Here is a 15,506-nt window from a genome sequence, read left to right as displayed (position 1 = left end):
AAAGTAGTCCTAGTAACAATGTAGTGCGTTGGAAGAGGATGATGCACTGGTGTAGTTAGTACTTAGTAGAAGTGGGAAGGAGGGAGATATGAAATGGTTGAGTACTCTAGTAATGATGAAATAGTATCGGGTGAAGATGAGAGGAGCAGTTCTTTCTTACAACCTTAAACCCCTCCACTCTACTGCTGGAACGGGCCTAATTACTACTAGTAGTATGACTTCATGTCTATCGAGAACAATCTTACTTACGGCCGGAAATCGATAGTTTCACTTTTGCTACTATACCTTTTGCAATCGGAAGCCGTACATCTAGAAAATAGTTGGGAAAAGGTATAATTTTATTGCCAAACACCGTGCTTCCATTTAGCACTAAACCAGATAAAATATACCACAATAATGCACAAACAATCCCAGCAGAAACAAAGCACCCATGCTCAGCACCTATGTCTGCATCTCCTCATCACTATCAGCATAATCCAATGCACCCCCAGGTATCCTTCCCTCATTCAACTCCTTCTCCAACCGCGAAATCTCCTGCAAACTCTTCGCCTCGCGAATCATCTTCTCCACCCTCTTCCTCTCCTTCTCCGTCAACTTCACCCGCACCGCCTTATCCGCGGGCGCTCCACGATCCGCGCCCCCAGCACCCGAAGGCACATCGAACGTGCGAGACTTGATTCCCATGATCTTGGACGCCAGCGCGGACGGCTCCTCAGCTGTGCCGAACAACTCGGTGGCTTTTTCGCGCTCCGCGTCTTTCACTTTCTGGTAGTCGAGGAAGCGGACGCTGGGGATGCGCCAGATGACGTAGTAGCGGTAGTGCTATACCGATACCATTCATATTAGACATTATTATGACTTTGGATTCGGTAGAAAATGAAGAGTAGAGGGAAGCTTACCTCCTTCCTAGTAACAGGATTCTCCAACAACACCAAATGCGCCAACTGAACCAGATTCCTGAGCGGATCCAAATCCGCCAACTCGTTCATGTTATTCGCCGTCAAGACCAGCGCGCTCAGATTCGGCACCGAGGATGATATCGTCGGCTGGATCTGCTTGACTCGGTTACGCGCGAGAAGGAGGGTGCGGAGACGAGGGAAGAAGGGGAAGTTTCCGAGGGAGGTGATATCGTTGTCTGTTAGGTCGATTGCATCTTGGTCCTAAACACTCCGTTAACTTCCATACCACACATATAATGCCGCAACAGCAGTTTAGGAGACGAAGTGAGGTAGTGGATATTACCTTGGCAATACCCAAGTTCTCAATAGCGGGTATCTTGTGCCCTATACGACTCAAACACAAAACCGATATCAATCAAGCTCATCTCAAAAGTGTAGTATCTGTTCTTTTCAGGACTGGTGGCTGGAACGCACCTCGAAGATCTAGCTCGCGGTCTTTGAGCGGGTTGATGTACGACAGGGAATTTTGGATCAGTTCGACGGTCAATCGCATGGTGGCGGGTGGTATTCGAGAACGGGTTCTATTGGGGTATCATGCACAAAGAAGAAGAAAGGTTCGCGAAGCGACTGGTGTAGAGGAATTAGTAGATTGAGGAAAATGTCAATTGAAGTAGCGGGGATGATGAGATTGAGACGGAGCTCTGTCGCGCATCTTTGACTATCTTCACTGCTGCTGCTGATTTTGCCCGGGCGGTGAGCCGCTGTTCAGCTACGCACAGCGGCTCACGTGAGCAGTTCCACTATGACGGGTTTACGCATTCACTATGAAGATGAGCACTTTAAGATTATTTTCTTTATTTGTATTATGACTCTCATAAATAGTCTAGTATAATAAAAGGTAAAGAGTAGCTATGTACTCCGGAGCACGCCCCTGATAATATGGCACCAAGAAGCAAAGGACTATTATGCGGTCATACGCCGGCTTCAAGCAGCGACCTGGACTTGCAGATCCCTTCTGCAAGTCATGAATGAAACAGAACCAAACGCCAGAGTGATGCAACATTGGCAACATAAACGTAATCATACAGCAGCATTAGTCGTCTGCTAGGGGGGTCATTAGTGGTGACTTGGGATGGGATCTCGACGGACTGCCTGCTCGGGAGCGGCGTCCATTGGTTGTCGGCCCCAATGCCAAAGGTGCCAGATGATCCCTGCTCTCGGTCCTCACGACCAGCCCATGTCGATCCATCGCGTTGGCTCCTGACCCAGCCGAAATTCCGAGGCCAATAGTCCCGGACGAGGAATTGTCTAATGCATATTTGAAGGTGGGCGTAGTGTTACCACTGCCCCAGCTGGAGGCCCGCTTAGGGGCCGTAAACCTGGCGGCATCGGCTTCAGACGGACGTCCCCCGTCAAAGGAGCTGCGGCTGGATCCGCTCGCACCGAGATCAAATTCCTGAGCGCCTTCCTCGAGAACGCGCTCATAAGTAGGGCTTCTGGGACCAAAGAACGGGAGTTTGCCACCAAACATCCTCCTCCGCTTCGGGTAGTTTGGATGAGACGGGCCACCCCAACCAAAGACGTTCTTGATCTTGTGGTAGACTTTCAGACGACGGCTTCGTCCACAAAGGAAGAAGGCCACCAATATCACGATAAGAAGAAACAAGACAAAGCCCGGGGCTCTGCGTGACGAGCTCCCTTCGAGGAGCGCATCATGCCACGTTGTGCCATGGATCCCTTCGGGACTGGGCAGCAACTCCACGCTGGGGTACTGGAAATCGCTGGGAACGCCGGCAACATTGCTGCCAAAGCCGACAGGAAGGGCTTCTTCTGTCTCCAAAGGAACCTGAGACGAGGCATAGAGGACCATCTTGCCCAAAGTCCAACTGACTTCGGTAGAGTCAATCTTGTTCACGGCCTGGAAGGAGTCCAAGTAGCCTTTGCTTTGGCCGTGGGACAGCACTTCCTTGGTTCCGTTGTGACCCGAGCCCGCAATGTCCTCGAGTCCCACGCGCGGAATCCCGATACCATCATGCAACACGTTCATGATCCAGGAAGCCTTGAAGCAGATCTCCGAAGCCGATTCCCGATCAAACTTGTTTCCCCACTGGTGGGCCTCGAGACCGTTCTCCACGGTCGCCCAGTCCTGCGAACAGAATGATCGCACACGCTCCTGGTAAGTGGCAAAGTCGTAGGCCTTGTCCTTGTGACCCATCTCGAACGCATCGTGAGTCGTATGCCAGTACTCGCTGATGCCGACAAAATGGTTAACGTCAAAGTCGATAGCCGGAACATGCATCCCGTGCAGGAGACAGGGTTGGTCGGGGCAAGGCGCGTCTTTGTCCAGTAACGGGTATGTTTGTCGCAGACACTCATCGAACTTGCCAGTTCCCAGCAGATGCATCCCGTCAATGTCATCCGCCGCGAGAAGCTTGCCATCGATCGTGGTGCGTAATCCAGACGGCAGACACGGGTCAGGAAGCTCCTTGACGTCTCCAATAGCGCTGGCCGCTTGCAATGACTCCAGATAGCGCCGGCGCGCCTCATGAACGCCGAATTCGAGCCATGAGGTGACAAAGACCCTGTGTTCCTGGGTCGATCCATCCACATTGCGCAACCGTAGGAGTGTCAAATCGTTCGCATGCTTCTCGCTCTCAGTCGCATTTGGTGCAAACGCAATCTGCGCAGAAGCACCACCCATGTCCAGAAAGCCGTACGTGTGGTGTCCCTTGCCGTGATCATGCGTGCCTGGGTAATCGAAACTTCCCAGCAGATAGTTTGTGGCGACCCATCCGTACAAGCCCTCGGTGATACCTGGAATGACTTGGATATGGACTCCGCAGTCGGGAAGCAGGAAATCCGAGTTCGAGCCGACATAGGAGCAGATCTGTTCGAGCAGAAGGTTGCGCTGTACGTCAGGAAGCAGTCGCATGCCCGCAGTCGCGAGCAGGAAAATGGGGGTATCCTTCACGGCGTCATCGGGGACGATCTGTTTCGCGTGTTCGAGGAGTTCTGCCAGATGTTCAGGACCGACTTCTTCCGGTTTATCGGCAAACGACGACACTCCTATAAGACCAAGGCATTAGTATTGACCTGAGACGTAGCGCAGCCATCCACCAGACGTACCGGGATGTATCTTCTTCGTCCAGTCGCTTTTCGTTTTCACTTCGGGCAATGTCTGCAGATGCTTTCCCTTTTCCCGCGCGACAGCATTGTCCAACCAGCGATAGACGTGGACTCGAGTTCCCTATCTCCGGGATTAGAGATGGTGCAGAGGCATGTATGGCGCAGTATTACTTACGGACGAACCCGCGTCCAGAACGACTCCATATCGGTCTATACCAGAATCCGTCAGTCTCCATATAGGCGAAATCAAGGACTATGCGACGGGTGCTTACGTTTGCCCATGAGGATGTCGAGAGAAAGATACACGTGAATTAATTGCAGTCAAGACCGCCGACCATGACAACTCGAGTGGAACCGCGAAAGGGTGCAAGGCTTATTATGGGTGTGTGAGTGGGACGGGGGCGAAGTCGTGGGCTGGAAGTGTAGTATGGGAGGTGGGACGACGATGCGGACAAATGATTACAAGGTCTAGTGCGAGGGTGAAGAGCGTATGTCGGGAGACGACGGAGAAGTAATCAAACGAATGGCCTTGCTGAAAAGCAGCAAGATAACGACAACAAAGTCAAAAAGAAGCCAAAGCCAAAGTGCAGGCCTGGGGAAGGAGAAGGAGGAGAGGAAAGGGTGGGGATAGTAGCAAGCAGGAGAAGGGGAGGGAAAAAGAAAAGATAAGGCCTCGTCTTGCCTCTTCGCCGGGAACGGCTGGCTGACGCGACCAACTGCTGGCCTAAGGCTTGCCGTTAAATCCGATCGGGCAAGGTCGGGAAGATGCGATCCCGTCTGGGAATGGGTCCAGCTGGAATTAATTTAAAGATGAAATGAGCTGCCGGTCCACCTAGCTTTGCGGAAATATTATGATCTCGTTGATCATTTGAATTTAGAGAGTACATATTGCATACTTATTCAATAGATCAGTCAATACATCTTCATCGTTATAAACTGAAGCAGAACAAGAGAGTGCAATCCATCATGAATAAATAAAAAGAAGTTGAAAGAAAAGAAGGAAAAAAAAGGGTCTGGGCCAGCCAAGAATGCAACCCCGGCCCGCTTGACGTAAGCTCGCCAGCCTTGTTGCGCCATCCCTCTGCAATGATTGGCTAAGATGTTCGGTCGGCGATTCCCTCCCCCGCCATCCATCCTCTCATTCTCTCTCTCCTCCCTCCTTGATTCAAAGTTGTTGTGTCTGTTCTGGGGTGACGACAGATGTGCCAGCCCAGCGGGTAGAATGGAGTCCTTGGACCCCGAGATCGACACCAACCAACTACATTTGTGAATGACCTGCCATTCGCGTGAAAGTTTACTCCGCAGGGAAGACATACGCAACCGAGGGGATCATCTGTCGGATTGCGAATACATGCACCCTCAAAACATTGTATTTATGCAGGGTAGCTTACCGAATTGGTATCTGTGCTCTTCGCAGGCCCAATTACGGAGTAGTATCTGCCGATTTAGAGCATGGTTGTACAACAGCTGAGCTTATTAACTATCATATGTTATTCAGTCACGTTGCGTTGCCATAGCATCTGATGAAGTTCTGCTTTTTGGTAACTACTCTGTATCCATCTGCATGTCAGCATGGATGATGTGACAGGGAATCAAATCAATCTGAAATCCGCCTCCACTTGATCGACCCCACTTTATGAAGGAAGCCAAGACTTCTTGGAAGTATATCGGCCATGCTATTGTCCTCTTTCCCTCGTGCGGAGAGTATAATCGAAGAGATCACTGGAAGGATAGGAAATATATTGTACTAATGGAGAGATCCTTTTCCCCAAGGGATGTAGAAAAGTGAAAGAGCTATCACCGGATATTTTTAGATCATTTGGTGTTCGCCCTCGTATAGCATGACGCGGCCATGGGTGTGCTGCACCATCACCTGGTGTCGTCCCCGATGCCTGACTTTTGTCTCCAGCAGGTAAAAGCGTAACCCAACGCTGAACCCCTCCTCTTGGCTGTGCATTGCACCTGCAGGCACTATTATAAGCATTGCGTCGGTGGATTAAAATAAAACAACTACCTGACTGGCCACTCCGTCCGCAGGCCGAATTGGGTTAACGGACCGTCCTATAGTTGCATTTCCCTGCATACAGACCGAACTCTATCATTTATCTATCCCAAAAGCAACATAGATGGCTTCTACATATTCTATAGATCGCTCCCCTTTCTTTCCTGGCACTCCGTCACGCTCGTTGAGGATACTTTGGGTATCCCAACCAGCGTGGGACTCGCGGAGCCATGCACCGTCATTGACCAATCTCCGATCTGTTCATCGAAGAACTGAGTCCGATCTAGTCCCAGCATTTCATCCTCGTCACTCACTCGCAACTGCATCCCAGGAATATACTTGAGAATGAGAAGCATAAGGTAGGATACCACGAAGGAATACGATGAGATGGCGCAGATCTCCGCCAACTGCTTTCCAACCTGGACACCATTGCCATCAATCGCTCCTGGGGATAGCGTGCTGCCATCCAAAGCCGAGATCTTTTCGCTTGCAAACAGGCCCGTCAAGAAAGCTCCCACCATGCCACCAATCCCGTGCAGCTTAAACACATCCATGCCCTCGTCGACATTAATCCACTCGTTCACATTTTTGAGGGAGGAGCATACGATGGCCGTAATGAAACCGATGCATGCTGCGAGCCATAGCGAGACACAACCGGCCGCTGGGGTGATCCCGACCAAACCTGCAATTGCACCTTCGCAAGCACCAACGACTGTGAACTTTCCTTTGTACCGGATCATGTCGACCAGAACCCACCCGAGAATGCCTGTGCAACCGGCGGTGTTGGTGTTGAAAACCGCAACCATGGCACGCATGCTGGCGTTAAGACTCGAGCCCCCCTATCGCCATATTGCTGTTAGACTCGAATAACAATGAAAAGTGGACCTCACGTACATTGAATCCCAACCATCCAGTCCAGATCATCACGGTCCCGAGGAAGACCAATGTTGTATTGTGCGGTTTGCGGATTGAAGGGTCCCCGTGATCCCTACGCTTGCCCAGAACCAACGCATAGGCCAGAGCTGTACACCCAGAAGCAATGTGTACGGGACCGCCTCCCGCAAAATCAATGGCCGGCAGATTGTAGAGCCATCCGTTACTGCTCCATGTCCATCGGGCTAGCGGGCAGTAGACTATGGTTGCCCAGAAGAAGCTGAAGATCAGTGAAGGTACAATGCCACCTCGTTCAAAGGCGCCTCCAACGACAATCATCACCTGCTGGCCTTAGTACATCGCGTTCGTATCACTTGGTCAAACTTACTGTGCATGCGCAAAAGAGGAGCTGAAATAGACAGAAGACGACCTCCGGTAAGACCGCGGAGCCGGGTGAAGGCGCCACCAAGACATCCATCAAGCCAAAGTTCTTCAGTGTACCGATAAAGGGACCGCCATCTCTTGAATAAGTAAGAGAATACCCCCAAAATAGCCATTGAAATGTCGATCTATATAACGATTAGTGTTAACGATTAGTGTTGCGCTAAATAACAAACAGGTCGCGACTGGCAAACTGACACTGCAAGAACCATAAAGGCCTGGAAGAGAAGGGCCAGCGCGGATTTTCTCCGTGACAGGCCGCTATACAGCATCCCAATCCCCGGTAAGATAAGGAAGACGATGAATGTACATGTAGTGATATAGACATAGTTGTACTCGAATCCGGTGTATTGCGCGTTCACGTCGACCTGGGTAGGATCACCACCCTCCGGCGTTGAGGAATTGTAGACTGGCTGTTCCGTTGCATGCACATTAGCAAAACAAGTCTGAGAATATCACTGGCTGTCGCAAGTCACCACTCACTTCAGCCATGATGAGCGAAGAAACAAAGCGGTGGGAATCTCTTTATAATGAGCCGAGTTCCAACATTTATCCTCAGACTGTTTCGGGTCTGCTGTGTTTGAGGGGCCATTCACTTAAATAGTATAATAGATCACTGGCAGTGAGCTGAATTTGGATTCCCACCCTGCACATTGACTGCATAGTTTCTTGGCTGGACCCATTCTGAGATGGGGCATATGCGATATCTTATTCTGTAGATAATAACAGCTGCAAGTGGTTGGTTATTCCAGTGTAAAAGAGATCGTTATCTGAGCCAAGAACCGACGCGAATACAAATAGTCGGTCTCGTCGCACAGAAACCTTCGTATTGCATGACTTGCGGTCGCCTTCTGCTGCTATCGAGAAGTCTGATCCCAGATGCCAAGGTGGACGATCACAAAAGCAGGGGAGCCCATATTGATAAGGGAAGAGGAAGGCAATCACAACCATGACTGATTGGCTCCGTTGCAAACCCCGGATCGTACATCCCTCTGGGGTTTAGGGGATCTCAGGAAGGCTGAGCTGGTAAGAGCGATGTGATGTAGCCCATGCATGCGAAAGCCGTCCTGTGATTGGCGAGAGATAACAGCCCGGCATATCGATACTTCTCGCTTCCTCCAAGACTAGCACGATGAGTTAAACTTTTCAGCTCCAATGGTTAGAACGTGTGCCGTGCATCTCAGCCAGAAGCTGAAGCGCTATGAGATACGATCTCGTGGCTGAACGATCAGGTGATGGATGGGGATGTCCAGGATTCTGAGTGGTGCTGCATACAGTTGGAACTCCGCACAAAACGTGCTAGCCACGCCATTCAGAGGCGGGCCCAAGCTAGAGACAGTAGTCCGACATGAGGAATCGGGGCTGAAAACCTCGTGATCCCCAGTCAGATGGCAGCGCTGGTGATCTACAACAATCTTCTGTTTCAGCCTTGTTGGCGTTATACACGTAGCCAGATGCCCCCAGCTTTTAGCTTTCCGACACGCCGGTACGAATATGCTTATATCGTCCATGCACCTATTGTATCTCTCATCTTTACAAATGTTGGAGGGAGGAATTTAGTTTGACATGCAAGCGATGGTTGCTCATGAGCCAAGACTGACGATCACGGCGGTTAATTATCCGGAAGTATTGCGGGGGCGAAAATCATGGCACGATATAGTTCTGCAACGCCTGATTCATGTTAGTTTGATGACCACTCAATGGCCTCGGTGCCTGGATGCAGAAACCCACCGGCGTAGTAAGGGGGAGGATCTGAAGGATCCCAAAAACACGAGGAAAAGGATCCGGTAACCTGACAAGTCGTATTCGTCAGCAGCAAGTAATTCGCAATGCTTGGTACTGCTGTCTCTGAGCACATGCTCTTCGTAGCTTGTTCGATTGGTATTCCTCGTAGATTCCTTCCTAGTCGATCGTGAGTACAGGCCGATGGAGTGTGCGGGGACCCGGACCTACTTTGTAGAAGTTGTATTGGTTCCATCGACCTAGTACCAAGGCACACCAAGGTCAGTCAGGTACCAGATCCCATATTAATCAAGGCACATTGTCCACAAGCTGCCTCTGAGCTGAGAGTATGTTCCGCCCGGCATCTTCGGAAGCACGCCCCTCCTGGCGAAACTCAAGTCTTGCAAGGCCCCAGACGATGGAAGAAACCTCATCTTCTTTGTCCAAGGGATCCAATCAGGTCGAATCGCCCCCAACGGGTGTGGCTGACTAACGCGAGAAGGAAGCATTAGTGTCATCCTCTCATTGCCTCATCCTGGTTCCTCCCGATTTTTCAACCATCGCGCTGGCCATGTTTCTCTTGATTCTCGCTGGCTGGATAGCCGGTTCGCATATATAGGCTGCGGAAATCTTGGCCGGGATCCAACATGTCATCTTCAACCATGGGCGTCCAGGAACCAGCGCCGAAGAAAAGGACTCGGGTCAGTCACACCAAAGTGCGTACGGGTTGTCGGACCTGTAGGTACGGAGTCACCGTGCACCTTGATTGTTTGCTTATGCATGGGGACCACCGTTAATGTGGATCATGTAGGATTCGCCATAAGAAATGTGACGAAACCCGGCCCATCTGTCGCATGTGCAGCAGCACTGGTCGGATATGCGATGGATACCAGCAAACCATCGATAGAAGAACGCGCGCTTCCAAACTCCGGCTCGCTTCAACATCGCCGTCATCGACTAGCAGCTCATCTTCAACAGTGAGCGTGCCGTCCTTAGTGTCGGATCTGATCTTACACACCAATGAAATCGACCTCACGCGGCAGGAGCGTTGGTATCTCGATTTCTTCCGCAGGAATACAGCTTTTCAATGTTCCGGTTACTTTGATGATGACTTCTGGCTGCGTCTAGTCCACCAAGTCACCGAAGCCGAGCCAGCGGTCCGCCACGCTGCCATCGCATTAAGTGCCCTCCACTGTAACTTTGAGCGCACCACTACCGGCCAGGGGACCATAGACAGCCGCCTACCTCTCCAACAATGTGTCAAAGCAATATCCTCACTGCGACACCAGCTAGCGGGTGGAGGAGTTCCATCCAGCGCCAACATGGAAATAACACTCGTGACCTGCGTACTGTTCGTCTCGTTCATGTTTCTGCAGGGTGATACGCAATCTGCCTGTTGTCACTTGCGTGGTGGTCTTAAACTTCTTAAGGAATGGAGAAGCACCGGCAAGCCGGGATATTCTACCACAGGTGCAGTACTGATGAAAGTATTCGCCCGTCTACAACTACAATGGTCAACTTTTGCCGACGAAGTCTTCTTTGAGGAGGTGGATAGCAACAGCTGCGACGCCCCCTACATGGAGATCAACGATCTCAGTCTTGAAGAGCCGACCGACAGCTTAGAAAAGGCCGGCAGCCTGCTCGTCAGACTAGGCCGACTCGTCCTGACTCCTAATCCCTCCGACCCCTCCTCACCAGGCTACTGCACTGTCCTAGACAGCAGACGCATGGCCATCCTCAATAAGCTTCAATGCTGGACCACCGAACTCGACGATGCAATGACATGCACCGGCAACACCCTACTCCTCCGCGACAGCACCATCCTCACCGTCCTCAAACTCTGGAGCGAAATCATCTACATCATGGCCGCGACAGAAACGCGCCTCGGTGGCAGCGAAACACGCTTCGATGCCTTTCACCTCAACTTCGGCCGAGCCGTGGCGCTCGCTAAAATCCTCCTTCTGTCCACACCCACCCAATCAACCATGCCCAACTTCTCCATCGGGATGGGCATCATCCCTCCTCTTTTCTTCTGTGCCTTCAAATGTCGCGACTGGTACATCCGGCGAGAAGCAGTACAATTACTCCGCAGCTGTCAGAGACAGGAAGGTCTCTGGACAACGCCGGGGGCCGTCATCGTCCTAGAACGATTGATTGATGTCGAATCTAAAGGCCTCATGCCGGGAGATCTGGTTCCAGAGTCACGCCGCATTGACTCGATACATGTGAACATTCTTCCAGATGATCATAAGATTGGGTTATGGTATCGTCGATCGAGCCGGCAGATGGGATTGGACGGCTATGTGGATGTCGGCTCGGGGATGTGGGAGAAGGCACTACTGGACTATCACGTGGGGTGATTTTTGAGGTATAATAAGTATTTAATGGGACTTTGGTTGGCGATTTATCATGTAATAGATACCAATTTGCTCGGGCATTAATGTATATATCACTTATGAAATCTTGTTAGAACTGGACTTCGACTTGTAGTAAGCATTTATTGACTAACGATCAACAGGTATCGTCGCCAATTTTGACGTAAACCTCCATCACTGCCGTCTTACTACCCTTATCTCACTATTCAAAGGCATCATACCAGCCAGAGCCTGCAGTCCCACCCCACACTACCGATGAAAAGCACACCCTACACAACATGATCCTAATAAATATGAAACCACAATTAATAACAGCATGATTTAATAATTACAATTTCCTAAATAAATATCCATAAATAAACCCTCCCCTTCCTAATACCACCCCCAAAACCCCAATCCCCATCTCTTCCCAATCAAAGTGATAAATACTAATACCACTGACACCTCACCACCGGATTAAACATACTGACACTCAACGCCCCATAACAATCATGCACCTTACTCTCACCATAACTCTCACAATCGACCGTCTTCCCCAACTGCGGACAAGTAAACGTGCCCGGCTCATCACTCGTCCCCTTATAGACACAATCCTTCATATCATGAATCTTGAAATCCAACTTCTTCGTCCCATCCGGATACGGCGGATCCACCACCTTAATACTCCCGCTCGCCTCTAGCTCACCGGCCTCGGCATCCTTACAGAAATTAATCGAGGAGCCGATATCCGGCGTGAAGAATGACCAAAAGCTGTACATGTCGGAGAGGTAGGCGATGACCATTTGCGCGGTGGGCGTGGGCGTCGGCGCCGTGTAGATCGTGCTGCTGGTGCCGGCGCATTTCGTGTACGTGAAGGTCGAGAAGTAGCTGAGCGTGGAGGTGGCGCAGACGAGGACGTTGCTGTTGAGTTCGGTGGTGGTGAAGGGGGGGTCCGATGTGGTTTTTGTGGAGGTGGTTTTTGTGGTGGTGGTGCTGGTACTGGTGGGGGTCGGGATGGAGGTGTAGGAGCAGCCGCTGCCGGAGGGGAGTTCCGAGAGGGTTGTGTAGTCGCCGTTTGGTTGGTGGCAGACGCAGACGTTGCCGGAGCCGTTGTCGGGGTCCGCGCTGGGGGTTTGGTTAGTATGTTTGTGGTTGGTGAGGGTGAGGGTGGGGGAGAAGGTAGGGGCTTACTGGTTGGTGCAGAGGGGCGAGGTGTAGGAGGAGGTTGTGGTGACTAGGGTTGTGGCTGTCTGGTTGCGCGAGGGAGAGGGCGTCACGGTGGGGGTGTGGTGCGTGGTGCTGGTGTCGCTGGCTGTTCCACTGTGCGTGTGGATTATGATGGTTGTGGTTTCGGTTGACGTGCTGGATTTGCTGTCGGTGCTGGTGGATGTCGAGTTTGTCGTAGCAATGCTGGACGTGTGCGCTGATGAGGATGCAGACAGCCGTGCGGAAGAAGAGGATTCGGTGGACTTGGTGGATGTGGTCTTTTTCGTGGAAGTAGAATCCGTGGATGTGGTCTTGCTTGCTGCAGCGGATGACGATGCTACCTGCGAAGATTCTGTCTTGGACTTGGACTTGGTCTTTGTGGAGGTAGAAGATTCCATGGTGCTTGCCGAAGTGGGTGAGGCAGACGCGCTGGCTGAGTGACCTGAGCCGGCAGACGAGCTCGAAACTGAGGTTGCGGTGGACTTTGTCGACGTCTTGGTCGTTGTAGACTTGGTAGACGTATCGGTATCCGTACTGGTAGACGTGGCAGTCTTTGTGGACTTCGAAGACGTATCTCCAGAGGTCGTTGTCGTTGTCGTACCGGTGCTCGTCGCGGTAGAGCCAGTGGCAGTCACTCCCACTGCACTGAGGGAACTTCCCTCGGTCTCGAAGGCGTCAAAGTAAGACGAGAGCTTGGACTCATCAGATGTATCACTGTCTGAGGAACTACCCAAAATCGACACGGCCTCATCCGCAGTACTGGAGATGCAGCTCGCAATACCGATGATATCTCCCACCAGGCCTCCACCGCTGCTACAACTATCGAGCACCGATTCGCTATCACCAGAGCTTGAACTTAAAGAACTCGGTGCCCCGAGTACGTCGAGAACGTCATCAGCTACGGGAATGACGCGCTTCAGGGGCTTGATGAGATCAGATGCCTTGACGGACTTGGGGTCCTTCTTCCATTTCTTGATCACCGGGTATGTGTCCTTCACGAGCTTGTAGAGGTGCTTGATAATGGCGTAGACATCTACCGAGGAAGTGGTTGTGCTGCTGGTAGTTGAAATTGTTGAGTTCGGTGTCGTGGAGGGGCCGGTTGTGATGCTAGCACTTTGGCTGGTATCAGTGTTCGTGGTGGTAGTGCTGGTAATGGAGTGAGTGCTCGCTGTAGGAGAATGAGATGCAGGGCTTGATGAGAAATTATCAGCGGAGCTGGAGCTTGACTTGGACGTAGAAGTATGAGAAGCAGAGCTTGAAGTGGTGTCCTCAGTACGACTGTGGGTCGTGTGAATCTTGGTCGAAGAGCTACTGTTCAGTTTGGATGAAGCTGGGGTCGACACGGTAGGAGTGTGAGAACGAACAGGCGTCGATGAGCTTGTGGAAGTGTCGTGCTGAGTCAAAGCCGACGAACTTGTCGAGATGTCCGATGAAGACGTGGACGACGTAGGCGTATGAGTGTGGGGATCCTTCGATGTACTGACTGTGTGGGATGATGTAGCAGACTCAGATGAAGCATGCTCTGAGGAGCTCGAAGAATGAGTGGAAAAGGTGTGGGTTGAAGGAGTGTGAGATTGACTGGTGGGAGTCTCAATGGAAGCAAAAGTGAACAAACTGCTAGGGGAGCGAGTGGAAGTCCCCGTCGAGATAATTGAACGAGAATGACTTGACGCAGTAGTAAGATCTTTAGCAGGGATTCCTGCAGAAGAACTTGACAATGTCGTCGTATGAGAGTGCGAAATCGAAGGAGTGTATTGGCTGACAGACGTGTCATGGACACTACTACCATTAGAACCTATCTCTTTGCTTATCAAGGGAAGACTGACCTTTGGGGTGTATTTACAAGCGCGCTAGAGTACGAGAGTGTCGTGGCCCCCTGAGCAGCACCAAGGGAGGCCGTAGCCAGCGAAGAAGATGAGTACAATGGAGTATTCGAGGCTGAGATCGTGGTAGCTGTTGAGTCCGACTCCGAAGTCCATGAAGGATGACTCTCGGTAGAGGTTCTACCCTGGGTGTTTGCAACAGCCGACGAGGCCGGATGCGAGGACTGAGGAAGCCCTAACGCTGGTGAGACGATGCTGGCAGCGCAGAGTCCTGCCAGCAGGTTTTTTGCATTAAAGAGTGGCATTGTCCAAAGGACGATAAAGAATGACTGTAACAAGAAAAAAACAAAGAGTGAGTGACAGTTGGCTTACGCTTGGCATCCAAAGATCTCCTGAAGGGAGACTGTTTCTTTAGTATTCCCAACTCTTACTCCTTGGTAGCTGAGCTTCGGTAACAGCGTAGAGGATCGGGCTGGCCGCGGCGGTGGCTTTTGGCCCCCAGAGGGCCAAAACCAAGCAATACCATTATCCTCATCCCACCAATGCTTCGGGTCATTTTTGATCGTAGCATTGTCTGCCTGCTGCAGGTACGGATCTATCGGTCGCATGCACGAGTCAAGCTATCGTGCTTAGTAGTGGATGGAAAAGTGTATAGCCCATCAGCGTGCGCGTTTGAACTTGGCTTAATCAAACCCGATCCTCTGGCCCCCAAGACAGCCTGAATGGGGCGAGAACTTCGCCAGAACAAGCGATAATATAGGCGATCTTTGCACTGCCTGGTGGTCAACGGGGATAGTTTGCCCGATGGCTGCTTGGAAAACAGTCACTTAGATCGGCTAAGTGCTTAGCTTCCAGTCTGGGCGACCAAAGAGCGTGGAAATGGCACCAACACCTGCCCTAGGCAATATAGCAAGGGAAAGATATGGGTGGCTTATATTGAGATGGTCCGAGCTGCCTTTGTATCTGTGCTGAAGTTGGTCTCAGATAGACAGCATACAGAATGTCGGCTGGCTTTGACCACTGAATGGAAAGGATTGAATTGAAGAAGTTATAACATGGA

At 51.3% G+C, this 15,506-nt stretch overlaps 5 protein-coding genes across 5 annotated transcripts; 1 reads left to right on the top strand and 4 right to left on the bottom strand.

Moving 5' to 3' along the window:
• Window positions 1-351: 351 nt before the first annotated feature.
• Window positions 352-1,669, bottom strand: lea1 (U2 snRNP complex subunit LEA1). Its single transcript, XM_025530818.1, has 4 exons — window positions 1,374-1,669; window positions 1,243-1,283; window positions 900-1,160; window positions 352-822 (listed from the first exon to the last, which is right to left on the bottom strand). The coding sequence occupies exons 1-4, from the start codon at window positions 1,450-1,452 to the stop codon at window positions 442-444; spliced, it is 762 nt and encodes a 253-aa protein (XP_025390167.1). The 5' UTR covers window positions 1,453-1,669; the 3' UTR covers window positions 352-441.
• A 323-nt stretch (window positions 1,670-1,992) lies between these two features.
• Window positions 1,993-4,307, bottom strand: BO83DRAFT_425246 (putative nucleoside diphosphatase (Ynd1); the record flags this gene model as incomplete). The annotated part of the gene is made up of 4 exons (XM_025535201.1): window positions 1,993-3,965; window positions 4,026-4,146; window positions 4,201-4,235; window positions 4,298-4,307. 4 exons carry the CDS (start codon window positions 4,305-4,307, stop codon window positions 1,993-1,995), a joined length of 2,139 nt encoding a protein of 712 aa, XP_025390166.1.
• A 1,860-nt stretch (window positions 4,308-6,167) lies between these two features.
• Window positions 6,168-7,833, bottom strand: BO83DRAFT_386989 (ammonium transporter; the record flags this gene model as incomplete). The annotated part of the gene is made up of 5 exons (XM_025532696.1): window positions 6,168-6,866; window positions 6,922-7,242; window positions 7,289-7,469; window positions 7,540-7,754; window positions 7,825-7,833. The coding sequence occupies 5 exons, from the start codon at window positions 7,831-7,833 to the stop codon at window positions 6,168-6,170; spliced, it is 1,425 nt and encodes a 474-aa protein (XP_025390165.1).
• Window positions 7,834-9,641: 1,808 nt separating this feature from the next.
• BO83DRAFT_357158 (Zn(II)2Cys6 transcription factor) lies at window positions 9,642-11,502 on the top strand. Its single transcript, XM_025529234.1, has 2 exons — window positions 9,642-9,805; window positions 9,875-11,502. Exons 1-2 carry the CDS (start codon window positions 9,711-9,713, stop codon window positions 11,421-11,423), a joined length of 1,644 nt encoding a protein of 547 aa, XP_025390164.1. The 5' UTR covers window positions 9,642-9,710; the 3' UTR covers window positions 11,424-11,502.
• A 364-nt stretch (window positions 11,503-11,866) lies between these two features.
• Window positions 11,867-14,751, bottom strand: BO83DRAFT_425243 (uncharacterized protein; the record flags this gene model as incomplete). The annotated part of the gene is made up of 3 exons (XM_025535200.1): window positions 11,867-12,542; window positions 12,609-14,402; window positions 14,450-14,751. 3 exons carry the CDS (start codon window positions 14,749-14,751, stop codon window positions 11,867-11,869), a joined length of 2,772 nt encoding a protein of 923 aa, XP_025390163.1.
• Between the last annotated feature and the right edge of the window lie 755 nt (window positions 14,752-15,506).

Source organism: Aspergillus eucalypticola (genome assembly GCF_003184535.1).
Source record: "Aspergillus eucalypticola CBS 122712 chromosome Unknown BO83scaffold_7, whole genome shotgun sequence".
NCBI lineage: Eukaryota > Fungi > Ascomycota > Eurotiomycetes > Eurotiales > Aspergillaceae > Aspergillus > Aspergillus eucalypticola.
The sequence above is the reverse complement of the archived record's forward strand: the minus strand, read 5'-3'. Positions and strand labels throughout refer to the sequence as shown.

What these genes read in the sequence shown, in the direction of transcription:
- lea1 (XM_025530818.1), bottom strand. Translation starts at nt 1,452, where the DNA reads ATGCGATTGACCGTCGAACTGATCCAAAATTCCCTGTCGTACATCAAC. An exon ending in AGAACTTGGGTATTGCCAAG is followed by an intron (nt 1,161 to 1,242) that starts GTAATATCCACT and finishes CGGAGTGTTTAG; the next exon opens with GACCAAGATGCAATCGACCT. An exon ending in ATCCTGTTACTAGGAAGGAG is followed by an intron (nt 823 to 899) that starts GTAAGCTTCCCT and finishes GTATCGGTATAG; the next exon opens with CACTACCGCTACTACGTCAT.
- BO83DRAFT_357158 (XM_025529234.1), top strand. Translation starts at nt 9,711, where the DNA reads ATGTCATCTTCAACCATGGGCGTCCAGGAACCAGCGCCGAAGAAAAGG. An exon ending in ACGGGTTGTCGGACCTGTAG is followed by an intron (nt 9,806 to 9,874) that starts GTACGGAGTCAC and finishes TGGATCATGTAG; the next exon opens with GATTCGCCATAAGAAATGTG.